The sequence below is a fragment of the Amphiura filiformis genome, chromosome 6 (assembly GCF_039555335.1).
Source record: "Amphiura filiformis chromosome 6, Afil_fr2py, whole genome shotgun sequence".
Taxonomy (NCBI): Eukaryota; Metazoa; Echinodermata; class Ophiuroidea; order Amphilepidida; family Amphiuridae; genus Amphiura; species Amphiura filiformis.
Genome location: NC_092633.1, coordinates 1,178,071 through 1,198,320, shown reverse-complemented (window position 1 = coordinate 1,198,320; position 20,250 = coordinate 1,178,071). Strand labels below are relative to the sequence as shown.

At 38.2% G+C, this 20,250-nt stretch overlaps 1 protein-coding gene across 1 annotated transcript in view; it reads right to left on the bottom strand.

Annotated features, from left to right (window-relative positions):
• Positions 1 to 18,933, bottom strand: part of LOC140154797 (uncharacterized) — a 54,013-nt gene extending 35,080 nt beyond the window's left edge. Inside the window, exons 1-4 of the mRNA XM_072177375.1 lie at positions 18,732 to 18,933; positions 12,169 to 12,282; positions 8,826 to 9,065; positions 8,016 to 8,249 (exon numbers count right to left, since the gene is read on the bottom strand). Coding sequence (XP_072033476.1) covers positions 8,016 to 8,249; positions 8,826 to 9,065; positions 12,169 to 12,282; positions 18,732 to 18,795 — 652 coding nt within the window. The 5' untranslated portion in view covers positions 18,796 to 18,933. The remainder of the gene's footprint in view (positions 1 to 8,015; positions 8,250 to 8,825; positions 9,066 to 12,168; positions 12,283 to 18,731) is intronic.
• Between the last annotated feature and the right edge of the window lie 1,317 nt (positions 18,934 to 20,250).

Sequence of the window (20,250 nt, the reverse complement as noted above, 5' to 3'; positions counted from 1 at the left end):
AAATGCCTAGATTTTAATGCCTAGATTTTGATGCCTAGATATTAATACCTAGATTTTAATACCTAGATTTTAAATGTTAAAACAGCTGAAATCTAGGAGATAACGCTGACGAAACGTCGGCCAGGCACAAGTGATCTGGTGAAGGGGGTTCGTATAGCAGGACAGGTAAGTGTAGCCATCAATCGGTATTACTACCCTGATCGGAACCGATTGTAACGAGATCTTTTATCATGGTTTATCTGCCCGCCTTTACCAGATGAGCAACTGGTCCTGCGGGGATTTGAACCCTGGGCCTCTCGCACCAACGGCAAAGACCAGATAATAGACTGGTTCTATTTTTGAAATACTAGTATGTGCTTATTTAAGCATCAAGCTGCATGTTCGCGTAAAAGCTGGCAACCAAATTATTTTGGTTAATTCGGGCATGCTGAATTCAAAAATTTTGTCTGCCAAAAACCCAGTAACTCTAAAAAAGACCATAAAACCCCCTACATGACCATAGAGGAGGCAAAAATTAAACATTCACTACAAGACATGCAAAAGTATCCGTCTGCGTGTAAGGAGCACAAGAATGTAACGTATTTGCGCCTATAGTTGGGTGATCTAGAGCAATTCCGTGACCGTAGAGAGCGAAGGTTCGTTTTTCAGTGGATTTGTCTTCTATGAAGGTTAATTAAAAATTTAGCGGGGTGCCCTCGCGAAAGTGTGAGCGGAATCCGTGGGAGCCCAAAATCCAAAATGGCCGCCATTGGCCATTTTAAAAATTGTTTTTCAATGGTTTGGCCTACAATGCTGTTCAGTATATGTTTTCTGAGGTTTTTTGGGTCGAGGAATTCATATCTGATGTCTATTTTATGATATTACCAACTTTTGACCTTCAAATCCAAGATGGCCGCCGATTTTCAGCTCAGAAAGGTCAAATTTTCACATTTGTCGTAGAGCATTCATAATAGGCTCTAATTAAAGTTCTCCTCATGTCGAGTTGAATAATTGACTCTAAAAACTACCAGTAATAATGATTTGACCTATTTTTTGACCTTCAAATCCAAGATGGCCGCCGATTTTCAGCTCAGAAAGGTCAAATTTTCACATTTGTCGTAGAGCCTTCATAATAGGCTCTAATTGAAGCTCTCTACATGCCGAGTTGGGTGATGGACACTTAAAACTACAAGTAATAATGATTTGACCTATTTTGACCTTCAAATCCAAGATGGCCGCCGATTTTCAGCTGAGAAAGGTAAAAATTTCATATTCGTCGTTTAGCCTTCATATATACTCTAATTAGAGCTCTGAGTAGTAGAGTCTTCATAATAGCCTCTAATGAATACCGTACCCCCATTCTGTCATAAACATACACCCCCGAACACCTACATATACATTATATTCACATTATTCTTTGAATGAGTTTAGTCGTTATTGGTTTCAGGTCTACGTGAATGAATGCAGCATCAAAGACATTTAGGCCTATATATATTTAGAAAGAAATATTATTCTATGAGACTAGTGCATAGATCACCTATAACACGGCGTGATTGTTACTGCCTGATTGTTACCTACAGCAAAATCATCCCTTATCAATGTCTACTGAAATGTAGCAATCCGTGTAGGGCCTAAGTCCTATCATACTATTGTCCAAGGTAAATATGGTAAATGGGAGAGTTTACAAACAAAAACGAAAAACTGGTCAGGACTTGACAAATATGGTGATTTTTACAACACCTCCTCATGGAAATATGGGTCTAGAAGTCATTACATGCATCACATGTTACATTATATCTCAATCTCATCTTCAGACAGGATTGAAAAGGCTCAGTATTCAAGTAAACCACCAAGTTCTGAAAGTGACAATGAGACAGAGGGACCATTGGCACCCAAGCGCCCGCGTTCATCTGTGCGTGGACCTCTTCACGAAAAAAACTAAATGTGTATGGTGCATGAGTGGTGTGGATCTGAAGCACCCGGATAGACCACGGAGATAGCTGTTCATTATCAACACACACTCAGCATGGCGCTCCTTTAAGCGCCACACAGTCCTCGTAAAACATGGGTAGCTGGGGGATCGTCTCCCACAGATTGTTGAGTCCACGTCAGCACCGTCGGATCCTTTCGCAAATTGATATTGAGTGTATCACCATGCCTGTTGGTTGAACCATGTCAATCACACACAAATCGATGTCTCGCAGAGGTAAAGAATTTGGTCTTTCGATCATCTTCACTAAGCACAAGATCCGTTTAAGGACCTGTTCAATTCGCATTAATGCGTATCAAGAGACAATTGGCTTCAAAGAGCGAAATGAGAAGATAACAAGGGTGAGTGGGTCTATGATATTGGGGAAGAGGTGATGACACTGAGGCTGCCATTTCATCACTTGGTATCAGTAATGAACAGATCCTCCAGAAGAACCTGGCACAGCGGCTGTCTAAGAAGATCAAAGACACATCTACTGCCGCCTGCCCACCTCATATCGATCATCTTGAAGAACACAAAGAGTTCTGTGAGTTGATTAATTAACAGTTAAAGCTGCCGACTTGGCTAAAACTGCCGACTTGGCTAAAACTGCCGATCTCAACCATTCCATACTCAGTCTGGCATCCATGATCACAGCACTGGACAGATCACCACCACTGTTATCAACCTGGGCATCAATGTTCCTTGTATAACGAGGAGTCAAGATCTGGTGGAACTCTACACAAGAGTCGTGTCTGCATCAGCTATGCTGATTTTAAGATCACTGGACTCTAATGGTCGTTGAAGCATAGGCAACCTGCCAGCAGGAGATTGCAGACAGCAAGCCAGCCATTGTTATCTTTAACACTGACGACTTCAAGATCGATACTATAACAGGCAATGCAACAGGAGTAACAAAGGGAAATAAGAGGGTCTCGTGAACGGATTTCGTGCTCGGTGAAGGATCGAACCCATCCATTTGTCTAAAGTTGTCTAAACTTTTTGGCTCTGCGAGACACACATTCTGATGATACATTACATCATCTAACTTTAATTGTGTGTGATTGACGTGCTGCAACCAACAGGCTTGTTGTTACATGATATCATTTGCGAAAGGACCTGACAGTGCTGACGTGGACTCAACAAGCTGTGTGAGACGATCCCTCAGCTCCCCATGTTTTACGAGGACTGTGTGGCGCTTAAAGGAGCGTCATGCTGAGTGTGTGTTGATTATGGACCGCTAACCCTGTGGTCTATTCGGGTGCTTCAGATCCACACCCCACATGCACCCATACACATTTATTTTTTTCGTGAAGAGGTCCACGCACAGATGAACGCGGGCGCTTGGGTGCCAATGGTCCCTCTGTCTCATCATCACTTTCAGAACTTGGTGGTTTACTTGAATACTGAGCCTTTTCAATCCTGTCTGAAGATGCGATTGAGATATAATGTAACATGTGATGCATGTAATGACTTCTAGACCCATATTTCCATGAAGAAGTGTTGTAAAAATCACCATATTTGTCAAGTCCTGACCAGTTTTTCGTTTTTTTTTGTAAACTCTCCCATTTACCATATTTACCTTGGGTAATAGTATGATAGGACTTAGGCCCTACACGGATTGCTACATTTCAGTAGACATTGATAAGGGATGATTTAGCTGTAGGTAACAAGCAAGCAGTGTTATAGGTGATCTATGCACTAGTCTCATAGAATAATATTTCTTTCTAAATATATATAAATGTCTTTGATGCTGCATTCATTCTCTGTTGATAGGGTGCAGAGCAAAACACACGTAGACCTGAAACCAATAACGACTAAACTCATTCAAAGAATATGAATATTATGTTTATGTAGGTGTTCGGAGGTGTATGTGTATGCCAGAATGGGGGTACGGTATTCATTAGAGGCTATTATGAAGACTCTACTACTGAGAGCTCTAATTAGAGTATAGTATGAAGGCTATACGACGAATTTGAAATTTTTACCTTTCTCATCAGTTGAAAATCGGCGGCCATCTTGGATTTGAAGGTCAAAAATAGGTCAAATCATTATTACTTGTAGTTTTTAGTGTCCATCACCCAACTCGGCATGTTGAGAGCTTGAATTAGAGCCTATTATGAAGGCTCTACGACAAATGTGAAAATTTTACCTTTCTGAGCTGAAAATCGGCGGCCATCTTGGATTTGAAGGTCAAAAATAGGTCAAATCATTATTACTGGTAGTTTTTAGAGTCAATCACTCAACTCGGCATGAGGAGAACTTTAATTAGAGCCTATTATGAACGCTCTACGACAAATGTGAAAATTTGACCTTTCTGAGCTGAAAATCGGCGGCCATCTTGGATTTGAAGGTCAAAAATTGGTAATATCATAAAATAGATATCAGATATGAATTCCTCGACCCAATAAACCTCAGAAAACATATACTGAACAGCATTGTAGGCCAAACCATTGAAAAATAATTTTAAAATGGCCGATGGCGGCCATTTTGGATTTTGGGCTCCCACGGATTCCGCTCACACTTTCGCGAGGGGCACCCCGCTAAATTTTTTCATTAACCTTCATAGAAGACAAATCCACTGAAAAACGAACCTTCGCAATCCACTGTCTCGGACTTGCTCTAGATCACCCAACTACTAGGACATATTATCCCAAGTTATGAGGCTCAACCGGTCCAAGGTCAATTTGCATGTTATAGGGGATGAAAATTAAAGTTACTCCGATTTCATAAAAATGGATGCAAACTGTTCCTCAAGTTCAAGGGATTCAAGAAAAGAATAGTTTTTACTATCTGCGATATCAAGTTCAAAAGATAGATGATAAATAAATACTAATCCCCATTGAATCCTATGGAATCATACATTCTTTTGACTCTTTGCTGTGTAACATGCTAACTATAGACATTGAAGATGGTGCAAACTATTCATTTTACGAAAATTGGAGTAACTTTGACTTTTGACCCATACACAACAAGCAAATCGACCTGTGACCTTTTGTGCCCCATCCAACGAGCCAAGTCATGGTCAGGATTTGGTCGGCCATTATTGGGTCCCCGGAACACCAAACTGATGTTAGATTCTTTTGTGTTGTAAACTGTCATCATTCTTTTGTCGTGTAACACGGGTGATAGAATGCAGTTTTAAATACCCTCCAAGGCCGCATCATTTTACATTTTAGGTGAGATGTAGCCGACGGGGACCCAGCTATGGCTGCCATTGAGGTGTAGGAATGCGTGAAATTGGATTAGTCTATAGTAATGAAAAAATCGTAAGAATACGGAAAGAAAGCTATAATTATGAAAACAAATAAATTAATAAATTAATAAATTAATAAATTAATAAATTAATAAATTAATAAATTAATAAATTAATAAATTAATAAATTAATAAATTACATTGAAACCGAAAATTACAAGCTAAGCAGGAAATATTAAAAAAAGGGGGGATAGGCCAACCTAGAAGAAACTTAAAAGAAAGAAAGAAGCTAAAAAGGAAATGCAAGAAGGGACAGGTCTAGAAAATAGAAAATTTACTTTTTCAATGAGTCTGTTCAGTAATGCCTCCTGTTTGAGTGAACGCTCCTATTACTCATCTAGCGTCCCGCTACTCTTCTTAACGATATTCTTTGGTTCACCTCAAGATCGGTAGTGACGTACGTGCGTATTTCGTCGTTCGCAGTTTCGAATCGCGCGCGTGAAGTTAATCGCGCATAGCGTATACGCAAGCGCACAAGGGCGGTTTGTCGGTACGCTTGCTGCTCAACTGCGAAAAGACTTTGACGTCACTACCAAACTTAAAGTGAATTCATAACCTCATTAATAAACGCAGCAAGTGCGATCCAATCACAGATAATAACTTTTAAATACGCGGACGCAAATGCAGGTCATTGAAAAAGTATAATGACCGCGTCTCGTGAGGTAGCTAAAAGTACGCTCTACAATGACCGCGTTACGTGACGTGTTACGCGTTCGAACAATTTACGCGGACGCTGGCCGCCGTATTTGGACATCGTATGATTGCGTGCTGGTGTGATTGGTCGCCAGCGGTATTTCCTTAATCTTGTTAATGGGCTATTCGATTTTCTACAGGGAAAACGACAGATAAAGTTAAAATTGTGTTCTGTTTTCAAATTAAGAGAAGAAAATGTGACGTAAATTGAATTAAAATAAGTGAAAAGTGACGGTTATGAATGAGGTTAATGACTTTGCCTCTAACCAATGTATAGGTCGTACGCGCACAAACATCACATTTCTGGGATCCGTTGGACCAGACGCATAATTTGACATGTTTGAAAGTGTTATTGGAATAAAATAATTGTTTGCCCTATACGATCCTATGGGGTCATTGGGGGGGGGGGTCTTTTTGAGGGTCCCGATCTCAATATATTGCTTGTCAGACAACAGATTCGAGTTATCACACCCAAATTAACAAAAATATAAAGCTGGTTGCCAACTTTAACGCAAACTTGCTGTTAGGAACGCGATTTTTCCAAAAATAGAACCAGTCTATCACATGATCAGCAAAGGATTTTTAAGTCCCACATTCATTTTTCAGAGTCATTCAGCTTTGCATCCCAAGTACATATGATTAAATTTTGAAAGTTTACTTCGGGGACTGTTAAATATCAAAAATTTTAAAAATATCAAATTTTAATAATTAGCCATAAAATTTGTATTATATTGCGAATATCAAAAAATCAAAATTATTTGATATCAGAAGAACATTCCTCGTTTACAGAATTCAATTCGATATGTCTGATGTGCTCAGTAAGTAAAAGAGTCCAAGAGCATAAATATTTGGTGTCAAACCACATTTGTATAAATTTATTTGCGTAGCAAATTAAACACGAATTTTCGGTCATAGACCTTTGTCAAGTGATGTGCTCAAATGTCCCACAAAAAATACTGTCGAAATGTTCATATACAAAGCCCTTAAAATAAAATAGTTATACCATGTATACATAAAGTATGGCTTATGCAACAACATCGATAAACGTAGATCGCTGAGCTCGAGCTATAGCTAGTACCAGTGGCGTAACCAGTAGGGGGACAAGCTGCCTTGTGCCCCCCGACACACACAAAAAACTGGGAAGAGCAAAAAAGAGGGAAGGGGAAAAAGGGGAGAAAGGGAAAGAAAGATGGAGGAACAGAAAAGGGAAGGAGAAGAAAAAATGGAAAAAGGAAAGAAGAGGAAAGGGGAAGGAAGAAGAGAAAAGGAAAGAAAAAGAATGAAGAGAAAGGGGAAAGAAGAAAAGAAGGGAAGAAAAAAGGGAGGGAGAAGAGAAAAAGGGCAAGAATGAGGGAAGAAGAGAAATCAAGGATAACTGTTGTACAAATTTTAGTGCAGCTTCAAACAAATCTATACTACTTTCATTGTGAAATTTGTACTCTGAAACACTGATTTTTTTAGCTTATAATATGCCAAAAACCATGAGCTTTTTTAAGCCTTAAGGGTAGACGAGGTATTGTTGGTCGAAGCAACCTAAAAATCGATTTTCATTATCTAGATCAATATATTATTAAAAAAGAACACCTTGATGTTTTGCAAAAGTTCATTCTACAAATCGTATACTTTGAAAACTTGCTTAATTTATTTTTGTTAATGAGTTATGAACGTTTTACAAAAGTGTTGTTGTTTCAGCCCTCTTTACAACGTAACTCAAAAACCGCAGCACCATAAAAGTATATCTGTGATATTTTAATTCTTCTACACGCTCGCTATGAATTGAGCAATGCAGTTTTTGCCAAAGCTCACTACCATTCGTAAGATGCTGTGAACTACCAAATCACAACAGTTTAAAATAGTTAATAACCTTAAGGAATCAATAATTACATAAAATGAGGATGCACTAGGACATTTTATACGTCTGTCCTTCAAAAAGTGGGACAATTTACAGACCTATTTCAGTGCATGCTTTCTGCATGCATAAGGATATTCGACTGCATGCTCAGTGTCTAGAAGACGGTAAGTGGAGCTATTGCACTTACCCACTTCTGGCACTGATTGAGCAGTCGAATATGGTAAAATAATTATCATAATCATGTGAAATCAAACGATGCAACTTACGTAATCCATAGTAATCTAAAGCACCATCATTCTGGTCGGCTATATCGCTTAGCCAAATGAAAATGTCATCCGCTGCTCCCGGGCTCGGTTCAGGTGTGATGTCAATGAAAATAGTATCTGGGACTCCAGTGTCTCCGACACACCATGGACCGACATAAATGACATCAGCAGGGTCGGTTATAGTGTCTGCGCTTGCAATGGTTGTTTGGCCTGGTGACTCCAGATTTACACAATCTAGCAAATTGCAAATAAATGAAAAAAAAGATCGAAAAGATTTATACGACTGATAAATTATATTTCGCGCGTCTCAGGTACACACATCAATAGAATAATTTGTATTTTGCATCAAAAGCATAATAATTAGGATAACATTTTCCGCGGTTCCCATTGGCGTAGCTGGGATGGATTTTTTGATAATAATAGTAGTAAGACTGACACTACTGCTACTGCTACTACTACTACTGCTACTGCTACTGCTACTGCTACTACTACTACTACTACTACTACTACTACTACTACTACTACTACCTACTACTACTACTACTACTACTACTACTACTACTACTACTACTACTACTACTACTACTACTACTACTACGACTACTACCCCAGCAAACAAAATGTTTCGACATCATTCGCAAAAGGTTAGAAAAGGTTGCCAGAAAACGTTTAAATGTCGGGTTATTTAAAGGGTTTTATACGTTTTCATAACATTCAAATGGGTCACTGTAAATTCAAAATGTTAACTATACCACCCCTATATTTCTAACCGGGATTTCTAAATTAGCAGACAACAATTTAGAATCTTACTATCATTTCCAGGTATGTAAACCTTGGTGTGATATTGGGTTCCTGGATTAGTTGTTATAGTCAAGCAGAAAAACTCTCGAAACTCGGCATCACTATCGTCCGTTATTATGATCGTCAATAACGCCGTAGCTGAACCCGCAGCGAATGTTACTGTTGTTTCTAAGTTTCCCGTTGTTCCTACCGAGTAGTCAGCAGCGCTTGCAGTGCAGGTCACCTTACAAGGGCAGTCGGAGGTGATAGCTGAAAAGGAAGTACAGAGGCCAAATGAATCACAAACAGTCGAACATTATTTTCGTACAGAATCATCGGTATAACACTGTTTTTAACATTTCACGGACACAAAAATTAAATCTAAATAAGTTTTTAGTGTGATTCTACAGAAAAAAATTGTGTAGACGCTCATTCATCTGGGTATGTTTAAGATTTAATTTATATCTGACATACCTATTTTTGACGGACGAACCAATGTTGCGACTGAAACCTTCAGTCTTCAGCTGGGTTGTGATGTAAATGACCTTGAATACAGGACACTTCCGGTATTGATGACAATCAGCGAGGAGTGTCCTTTATGATCCTGTCACGATCTCATGTAATCATGTTACAACATCGCAGAGCCAGCTCAAGTGGAAACGACTCATCAGTGTTCTTACATCTGAAAGCCACTGAACACCAGTGTCCGAATCCTAGATCGCGAGCATCGTTGGTTTGAGCGTGGAGTGGAGGGCTGAGCAACCATCCCTCAACCGCGGTGGAGGCGTCCGGGCCAAACTATCATACGACTGGGACAGGATCATAAAGGACATTCCTCACCGGAAGTGTTCGGTACTCAAGGTCATTTGCATCACAACCCAGCTGAAGACTGAAGGTTTCAGTCGCAACGTCTGTTCGTCCGTCAAAAATAGGTATGTTTTTGAGGAGATAAGTTTAAGTGACCGCTTATGGGTTCGAATTTCAACCAGCCTAATCATGAAGCTCCCGTGGCCAAGTGGTTAAGGCATAGGTCTCGTAAACCTGAGGTTCTGGGTTCGATTCCCAGGCGGGATCACTTTTTCTCCTTGTCTCCTTTATTATTTGCGATGGCGAACCTGATGAAAATTAATGTTTATTTAGGTATGTCTGGTTGATCAGATTTAAATAAAATCTTAATTCAACAGAAAACGCTCTCCCATGGTCGTCGATTATCCAGTACATAATGTAAATAATTTATTTGATCGACAAGGCACAACAAAACAATAGCATTATGGTAGTTAGTTGCAGAGTATAGTTTGTATGCCTACAACCATATCCCTGCTACAACGGAGGTTGAAAATTTGAGGTGTCGGGGGAAATTCGGGTTCGGATAGATTCTGACCATGGCATGCGGACGTATTTTTATTTTGGTTGTCGGACCCCAAGCTAATTAGCGGCATCTTTTGACCTCATATTTACTTTATTGCTCAAGGGTGCCCACTGTGCACCGGTCATGTTTGACCTCTCAACTTGTTAGGCATCAACCTTAAACGTGAAAATGTTAGTCATACGCAACTTTGCACTGAAGGACAAAGGAAAGAGAACAAAAGCCATCTACTCGACTATGGGGTTTTCTGCAAAATATAGCTTTGCAAACGTTTAATACGATCATTTAAGGGAGGTGCAATGAGCGTGAACCTGGTTTGGATGCAGAGGGAGTGTGCCTGTAACAGACACAGCCATCAGAAAAGGACCAGCTCAGATCGCGCGCCAAATAAGTTTGCAGTCCAGAAATTTCATTTTTTTCTCAGCCTTGCAAAAAATAGGCAGAGGTGGGAATCGAACCCGGGACCTCGGTGTTGTAAAACCTACTGCGTTACCACTGAGCCAACTGACAATCAGCTATGAGAAGTTTGATATTGCTGAATAGAATAAATCAATACTGATAGGTCTATTTATCTAATGTACGATGCTATTCAAATTGGCCTATAAACTAGGAATATAATGTGAAATGACTATCAATCGATCAATCAATCAAGTTGTCAAGTTATCAACAATCAATAATAAACCGACGTAGGCCTATCATGGAATATTACTAACTAGGCCTACTAACTAATATTCCAAATAAATAAAATAAATAAATAAGTCAGTAAATAAATAAATAGGCATAGGCCTAAATAAATAAATAAATACATAATACAGAATGCAGTTAGTATTTTAGTTGCAAAATTCCAAACATTCTATTCACACATTCTATTATAATTTTCTGCTATACACGCAAAGGACCTGTGCCTTTAATATGTCCGCGCCTAATCAATAATGAGTCTTTCACCATGCTCACACACCATGTTAAACTATTGTATCCCTGCAAGTATTATCTGACCAAGTCCTAACACCTCAATGAAATGGATGCTATAACGTACCCAATCAAGCGAACATATCAAGGTCATATCAGGGCGTTATACAAAGAATGGTCAAAGGTCAACGTTTCCAAAGAAGTATAATAATAGATGTAGACACAAGCTTTCGTGCGGGAAACATAAACACATAGTCGTCAGTCGAGTGGTTTTTATGAGATTTGATACGGCGCTGAAGTCTATTGGCTGTCCCAAAATCAGTACCAGACCCGGTTTCCAGACGGCAATGTGTGTGTTGTTACAAGGTATGCAAACTCATTTTATCAATGAGTGAACCACATAGAGGAATACGACATCTATCGTGAGCCAATCTGCATTCTGTTGCCTGCAAAAGCCGACGATCAGGTAAAATTCTAAAAGCAGCGTGACTAGATATTTGCGTTAATTTCATGATACGTGTAAAACGCATTGAAAACGCCAAATTGCAGTCATAAAATATATAATATTAGTAAATCACGAAATCGAATGTTAACGTAGGTATGTGGAAAAGAACTGCAATAACAATAACAAACTATGTGCCCAAAGAGTTGTCTTTGGCATGTCGCTTTTTTGAAATATGACCAAAAATATCAAATTTTGGAAAAACGTCCCAAAATTTAAAACAAACACGAACCTTCCAAAATAAATATATATTAGCACTCGGCGGCCCAGTCACTACCTGCTGCTGTGATTTGGGGTAACTCATTGCTTCACCTCTCCAGATACCGGAACTTCAAGGTCGCTCATACCCCAGCCCTTAAAAAGACTGAAAATTGAATATACCCGACTTCAGACTGATATTGCCTGATCACATAACATATATGTATTTAGATTGAGTAACCGACTAGCCGTAATCACTTCCAAAACACTATTGACTAATTTAGTCAAATGGGTGTTAGCTTTGATCAAATTCAGAAGGTATTATTTTCTTTTGAAATCTCGGTAAACTTCTTTTTGACTCCGTGTGTATATTGATTCTTTGGTACTGATATACTTACTAACAGTCTCTGAGCTGGTAAATACAGTTCTCTGCAGAGTAATTGTTACAGAATTATCACCGTCACCATTTGCATTTTCGCTGTAAGAATAATCTGCTGCTTGAAACCAAACTTCTGCAAATGTAAAAAAACAATACAAATAATGTAAGTAATTGCTTTTTTTTGACCTAAAAAATGTGACCGTGCGTCAAAACGAAATACAAATTAAAAAATCTACTTCCATACTCTTTTTACAAATTAATAAACACACATTCTGTGAAACATTATAGCAACACTAGTTATTTTAACTTTTTATGCAAATTAGATGGCAATTTATTACAGGCAACATGTAAAATGCAGACTCTTGATTCATTACAATTTGTTTTAGAGATAACGTGATTAAAGCTTATTTGCTTTTTGAGAAATATTATATATCGCCACTTGAAAAACAATAACATTCATAATAAATATCACTGCTTGAAAAACAATAAAATACTAAATAATACATTAATCAAGATAACTTCAAATTACAGTTTCTTGGGAACCGTAAGTGTGATTTTTTGTGTTATGGAATAAAAAGTATGTGAAAGAAAAAAGTTCTTTTGACAATGAAATATGACTAGAATGGGTATTTTTGCTGCACTTCTTCCCTTAAATAGCGAATATTCTACGTCGATTCTGCGGAGTCTGTATGGCCTTTAATTCTGCCAAAATAAATCAAAGTATAATCATAAACATTCCATAATTTTTGCATTGTCACAAAATTGAATAGATCTAGTCCTACCTGTATGCCTGAATCTCTTGGTGTTAGTGAATCTCTTTGTGCTGCGCGGGTCATTGCAGCATTATGTAGAAAATTATATTGAACAATAGAAACTGTGCAGTGAAATTCAGATATGCTTTTCTGTAGGATATTTATGACATTGAAATTTTACACAATAATAATTTTCGTGTACTACATGTACAGGTATAATGTTTAACACTCTGCAAACAAGATGTCTCGTTGTACTAATTAGTGGTTTGTAAGGCATCTTTAGCGATGCTATTATATATATTGGTTGGGTATGCCGAACAAATCTGCTTAACCTTTGCATGCAATTTACAAAAGTGCAATTTATACCGTTTTTCGGAAAAGTGCTTTGTAATTTAAGATTAAGGATATTTTATTGTTCAATATTTGTATATTTTTTATAACTTTGTATCTCTGTGTATTTTAATATGTAAAGAGGGCCCCAGTGGAAAGCAGTGCTCTGTTCACTGATCTGGGCTACCCTCTATAAAGATGCCGTTAATAAAAAATAATAATAATAAATAATAAATTAGTACGGCATACGCTTTACGAATTTCAAACCTGCCGTACTAACGTTACAAGATCGTAAAAACGATGTCTCTTTCTACTAATCTTGGTTAGTTCGACAGGCTCAACAAAGTTTAGAACTCGTTTGTCTGGTCGAACGAATCAATTGTACAAATGTGATGTACGATGGTTGTGAAGGTGGAAAAGTATGCATACAGGTAATATTTCAAGATATTTCTCTCAAAATGAGCACTATATTGTATTGATGGTGTAAGCTTCTTTTCTGTATGATCAGAAATGCTGTGCACATGAACAGTGTGGTCGTAAAGACTGAAAGTCATAACTGCGTCACATCGCATGTAAGCTTTACATGGGCGCAGCATTTCTGATCATACATAGTACGTTTTTGTCCACGGCAAATTCACTGTGACCTTTTCAGCCATAAAACCGCTTAGTGAAGATCAAACCGAAATATGCAGTACTAAACCATTATAGTAATCGATTGTCCAATGCACATTTCTTACCACGTGATAATATTAATCCAATGAGCGATCGAATTGTCCGCTACGGTCGACTAATCTAATCGATAATGACGCTATTGACATGTACGGGAGGAGCTCAACTGACTGAGTTTTGAGGATTTTTCACTAGTTTGCTATCATTTACTCATCAAGACGCTCCACCGTTATTATAAGAACTATGCTAATAATTTAAAGATTGACATGTAGAAAATAAACCATACTTGATTGACAGATAGTACTAAATTTGTACCTATTACGGTTTGGTGGCACTCCTCTTCTAAACGCGACCAAGTCAGGGCGGCCCGGTGAAGCAAAATGTGCATTGGATTAACAAGGGAGTTTGGATAAGATGGTAGATTTCCTTTCTCATACAAATGCATGCTCCCCCGTTATTAAAGTTTGTACCGGATTAAAAATTCAGATATTTTGAAAAGAATAAGTGATTGAAACATAGAGCAAGTACTAAAATCAGAGCTTTTATACTTTTTGAATAACTGCATGATGACAGAGTGAGAAGCTTATACCATCAATACAATATCTAGTGCTCATTTTGAAAGAAATAACTTGAAATATTACCTGTTAGCATAGTTTTTCACCTTCAAGTTTGTCGCTGCACAACCGCTACTCGGTCAGTCGTCTGCAAGCATGGTCGAGTGCAGAACACATGATCGAAACATCGTAAAACCACCAGAGCTTTGTAAAACCAAATGGTACGTGTTCGTGTACGAACTATCGATGCTGTACTAAATGTTGCATTGTCGTAGAACTTCCAAATCCAATTGGTAGGACCCACTCAACAACTATTATTCCTTCATTTACGAGTCTTGCATACCTCCGCTTAGGTACATATATCGTAAGACATCGTAAAAACTGATAGCACTGCGCTTAAGCAGTTTATTTTACTAATTTAAATTAGTAGAACACAACGAAAACAAGCTTTTGTTTTCAGTGTAGAAATTAAGGGCGCATAACCATATAATACTTTTGGTGGTGTAAAATCTGAAGGGAGAAAACGTTTTGTTTTAAAGATCGTTATTTTTACATACATCTCAACTTTAAATTTAGACATCTCAACATATCAAAAAAAAATAGGTTTAAGTATGTTGCTGACTCTAATCAATGCAACATTGCATTGTTAACCACATGCTATCTACTGAAGATAGCAACATTAAAATATGATAATCAGGCAGGACCTAAGTCTTTGCATCTCAATCTTTTAGATGTTTGTTGAAACACATCAGTACGAAGCAACTTCATTTTGTATGAATAAATAAATATCACTGGAGTCAACTGGACAATTCTGACGATTATTATTCAATATAAAGTTTAAAGATTGTGTTTGTTTATTGTAAGTAAGTTTCAAGATTGTGAATTGAAGTTTAAATTTATCTATTTCCATATACATAATTGTACATCAAAACAAACAGCAAACAAAAAAGACAAAATCACATGAGACCTAACTTGCAAGGCCAATAAGACAAGACGGACTGTGCCCAAAAAAATTTAATTTAAAAAAGCGTTATTCATAAACTGAAATCATATTTCGTTATATGGGACTTTGATTTGGTGATTCTTGAAGAGGTTCATTAGGTTTGTAGAAACTCATAATATACATTTCATCTTGTCAAAACCAAAAGTTATTTACTGACCTGACAGTTTCGACCATCTTGGACGATGATCATCTTCAGAGTGAGTACCACGGATTGCATATATGAAATTCCTTGTGCAAATTGTGATAATACTTATGTTGGTGAAACTGGGCGGCGTTTTGAAACAAGATTGAAAGAGCATAAAAAAGAAACTGAGAAAGTAGCCCATAGTAAAGGAACATTTACTCGTCAAACAAGAAAACAGTCGGCTAGCGAACAGTCCAAATCTGCTATCGCGGACCATGCCGTTCAACAAAATCATGTGATTAACTGGAAAGATGCTCAAGTACTTGAAAAGGAATGTAATTCGGGAGCCCGCCGTATAAGAGAAGCCATCTGGATACGGAAGAGAGCACCGAACACAATGAACAGAGACGAGGGGACCCATTATCTTAGCCACGTATACGACCCACTGCTGGGCGCTGGTGCGCCCCCTGTTGGTAAACAGAAGGTGGAGAGAAAAACATCACCCTGAAGATGATCATCGTCCAAGATGGTCGAAACTGTCAGGTCAGTAAATAACTTTTGGTTTTGACAAGATGAAATGTATATTATTTGATTTGGTGATGTGAGGACGCAACGGTGTTTCTCACAAGGTTATAACTTAAGTCGTTTCTTAACAATAACATTTTGACATGCACATTCGTAGCTACGCGTACATGCGTAGCTATTAAAAAGTCGACACATCTAATCCTTTAACTTTGCCCTACTCAACCTGCAAGGCGGTACCCTACTATTTGAAATGCTCCAATGAATGTGAATTATTTCTTATCCACTGACCGAGGAGCAAAAAATGCACACTTGGTATATATAACGTCCTTGACCGATGTCACAAAAATTTTCAAATACTATTGTCAGTATAAACAAATTAATTACGGCAAGATAGTTTCTATGAGGAAGGACGAGACAATAGAATTAAAAGGGTCAATAGTTTCAGATGATCAACCCTAAAATCAGCAAGCATTGCATTTGACTTGGCGCATACAATTTCCAACAAAAAACTTCTTTGTTCTGAAATCATACAAGCATGAAAATATTGACCTCCAGCACGTACATGTACCGTAGAAAACGATACGAATTATATAAAATAACTTTTACAGAGTCAAAAACTAACACAACAGGGCCCATAATTATCAGCATGGTTAAACTACAGGCTTCATGCATACATGTACTTATTTCGTACACGTACATGTATAGGCAATCCGAAATTGAGACTTTTCAATCCGAAATGGATTCTTTCCATAAATAACACAATTATTATAAGACCTACGTTTGTGTATAATTATAGTACTTATAGTTATTTAGACAGCAAATGTCAATTATAGGGACCCATCCCATCGAAACTCGGCAGTTGTCGTCAAAAATGAACTCATACCAGGCTAAAGGACTGCTTTTAAGCATTCAAATGACACATCTTCCATTGATGTCGCATGTAGAATGGTGAAAAAGAGGTTTTTTTAAAATAATTATCTTTAAATGTGGGTTTCCGACAACTGCCGCGTTTTGATGTGATAATAAATACGTTTTCTTTCCATTTTGCTGCATCTTTTACCATAATTACATTATTCTTTTTTCAAATTACTATAGTCCTGGCCCAAAGTACTTCACGTACAGGTCGCAGACTATAGTAGTAGTTATTGATCTTCAATATAAATGTTTAATTGTTTGATTTAACGTTCAGGTCTTTCAGGTTCTATAATCATGATAATAATTATGCGTAGTTTCCTGATGTGCAATTTCTCATTAGCATAATTATGTAAGTTATGCTGGCAAATTAAGGCAAATCAAAAGACGACGAGGCAATAGATTCCCTCATGGAATGTGGCTGAAATTATAACAAAAATCTAATAAAAATAGCTATAGGCCTGTAACTGGATTCGGTCAAATTTTCATTTGTCATTTTTGTATAGTATGGCTACGTAGGTCGAACCTCTCTCGGTATTTAATGGAAAAATTTGATAGCAAATAAGCACAATATAATATTTTAAAGCAATGGAGACGGAAATAAAATGTCTTCAAAGTCAAACACACATGCTAATCTCTTGAAGTCATAGAAACGCCAAAGTTACAATTCAATGCTATGTAAATTGCACAAAATAAAAGCACACAATATAAAAGGGCATTAAACAAAACAGAAGAAATATTAATAATGTTTGTTTGACTTAAATTTTTCAACTTAAAAGGGCATTTCGTGATCCACAGCCTCGTCCCCCACTTTTCTCAAAAAAGTTGAGATTTTTATATCACTGGAAACCTCTGGCTACATAATGTTTATGTACAAAATATTTCTTGCAGATTAATTCGTTTAGCAAAGATATCGTGAATTTGAATTTCGTTCTGGTGCACCAGAACGAAATTACAGCGCATTATCTATGGAGCAGTGTAAAACACATAATCATGCATAACTCGCGAACGCATAATCGGAATCAACTGAAATTTTGGGAATAGATTTTTTTCGTGGATATCTAATGAAAAATGACATAAATAGAGGATGCTAGGATCATGAAATACTCCTTTAATTGCCGCTGAAAATACTTTTCGCAGTGCTATGTTTGTTTAGCTATCTCTTTCAGTCGACGTCGACCATACTTTAAAATTTCTTGTGGTAACAAATAGGCCTACAATTCATTATTGTTCCATGCGTTCATTATATTTAGTATAGTAATTTGCGTATATCAAAACGGTTGGCACCTTAGGCGGCGAAAAAAGAAAACCCCGTTCTACCGATCCAGATTTTGAACACATTGGGAACAAAATTTCCTCTACAAATGAATGCCGACCCAAATTTCAGGAACAAAATTTATTTTTAGGTATTTTCCCAATTACAGATTTTGGTGATTTTAGGTCATTTCCAAAACAAAAAAAGCCCGACCGACGACCCTACTTGAAAGGTCCGCCCGCCCTTAGAACAGGGTTTTTTTCGTCGCCTTAACGATATTTTTTTAGTATTCTTACGATCCTACCAAAATCAGTTGTTGCTTTTTGTTCATTTTTAAAGACCTATCCAAGAAAACTTTTTTGTCATGTTTGTACGTTACCTCGTCGGATTTGAAACGATCTATAAAATGTTATATAGAAAATGCTTTATTGATCAGAAATAATTATTATAGTACTCACGAGCTCTCGTGTTTGATCCAAAAGTCGCCAAAATGACTAGCAAAAGTATGGGTAACTTTTCCATGTTGTTATCTGCCTCCAGTATTCACTGGATCAAAGTCGCTAACTACGTTTTCAGTCCCAGTTTACATTGAAACAATACCCTATTGCAGAAAATAGAGTCCGGCAATTTCAGTCAACGCCCAAAAACGAACTGACCCATGCGAACGGTGACGGCGTGAAAATTACACTGTGCGCCGAGACAATTGACCATTAGGGGACGCACCAAAAGATCGATGAAACTCTTACAAAAACTACTTTGTTAGGGGTGGCGTGATAAGTATGTGTAACGCAGGTGTGGTGAATTATGGGAGGGGGCGGGGATATTTTTGGCAAGCCAAAGGGGAGGGGGGGGTGCATTTTTGGCAGGTCGAAAGTGGGGGGGTCAAGCAATTTTTGGCAGGTCGAAAGGGGTGGGGGCAAGTGATTTTTGGCACAGATATTTTGGGCACCGTTTCTATATTACATCCTCAGGTGTACATGTAGAAAAAAATATGCAAATTTTCCTTCTCGCCGCGCTCGCATTATATAATGAAAGGTTTTAAATTCGGGTTCCCCAAAATCTTAGCGCATAAAGGGTAGGGGAAGCAAAGATATTTTTGGCACGTCAAAAGGGGGCAAAGGTTTTGGCATGGCCAAAGGGGGAAGGTAAGCGATATTTGGCAGATCACTTTGAAAATTTACCACCCCGGAGGTACACATCATTATTGCACAGCCCCTCAACTGAGAGGGCAAGGGTGTCAATCCGAAGTTGACCGGGTGGGGGGGGCACAATATATGTTTTAAATGTTGCCGCAAAGAGGCCGCCGTGTCGCTAACAAGACGCGGTGGATGTCAGGGGGATGTGTATGTCTCCCTCTAAAGTTGAAAATTGTACAACTAGACATGAGCGCCAAAATGGAAGCCATTTGGTGTAGACTTTGTACACTAATATTGTGTTAAATTTTAGTTGGAAAACGTTGAAATTTTTTCATAATCATGATATTGAAGCAAATCGCGGTAAATCCTCAGAAAAATGGGCGTGGGATATTTTTGATATTGTGTCTATATGGATGTGGGATCCTGCACCCCTTCTCCGAGTGACGCCCATGAGCATATGATGAGAGAGGGCGTCAAATGTTAATTACTCCCTCCTATACACTTGATCAACTTCGATGTTATTCGTTTCCGTTACAGGAGCCAAAGGAGAGAGGGATAGCTTTGTAACGAAATATATTTCTCACCCTGATGTGGCAGTAGTATCAGTGCCACAGAATTCTGTGGTCAGTGCTCATCTCATTAGGCGCAGCTTCATATCGCGCTGGCATACATACGCAAGCGCTTAAAGACGCTGCATCATGGTGAGAAATGGTAGGCCAGGACTTCGTCGATCTTTTGGTTTGGTCCCTTTCACTCGCTGTGTGTTAGGTGGCGCTGTGGAGCACTGCTGCGGTCAGGGTTGCGGTCTTCCTTCGTAGCTCGACCTGATGGCAAGTCCGTT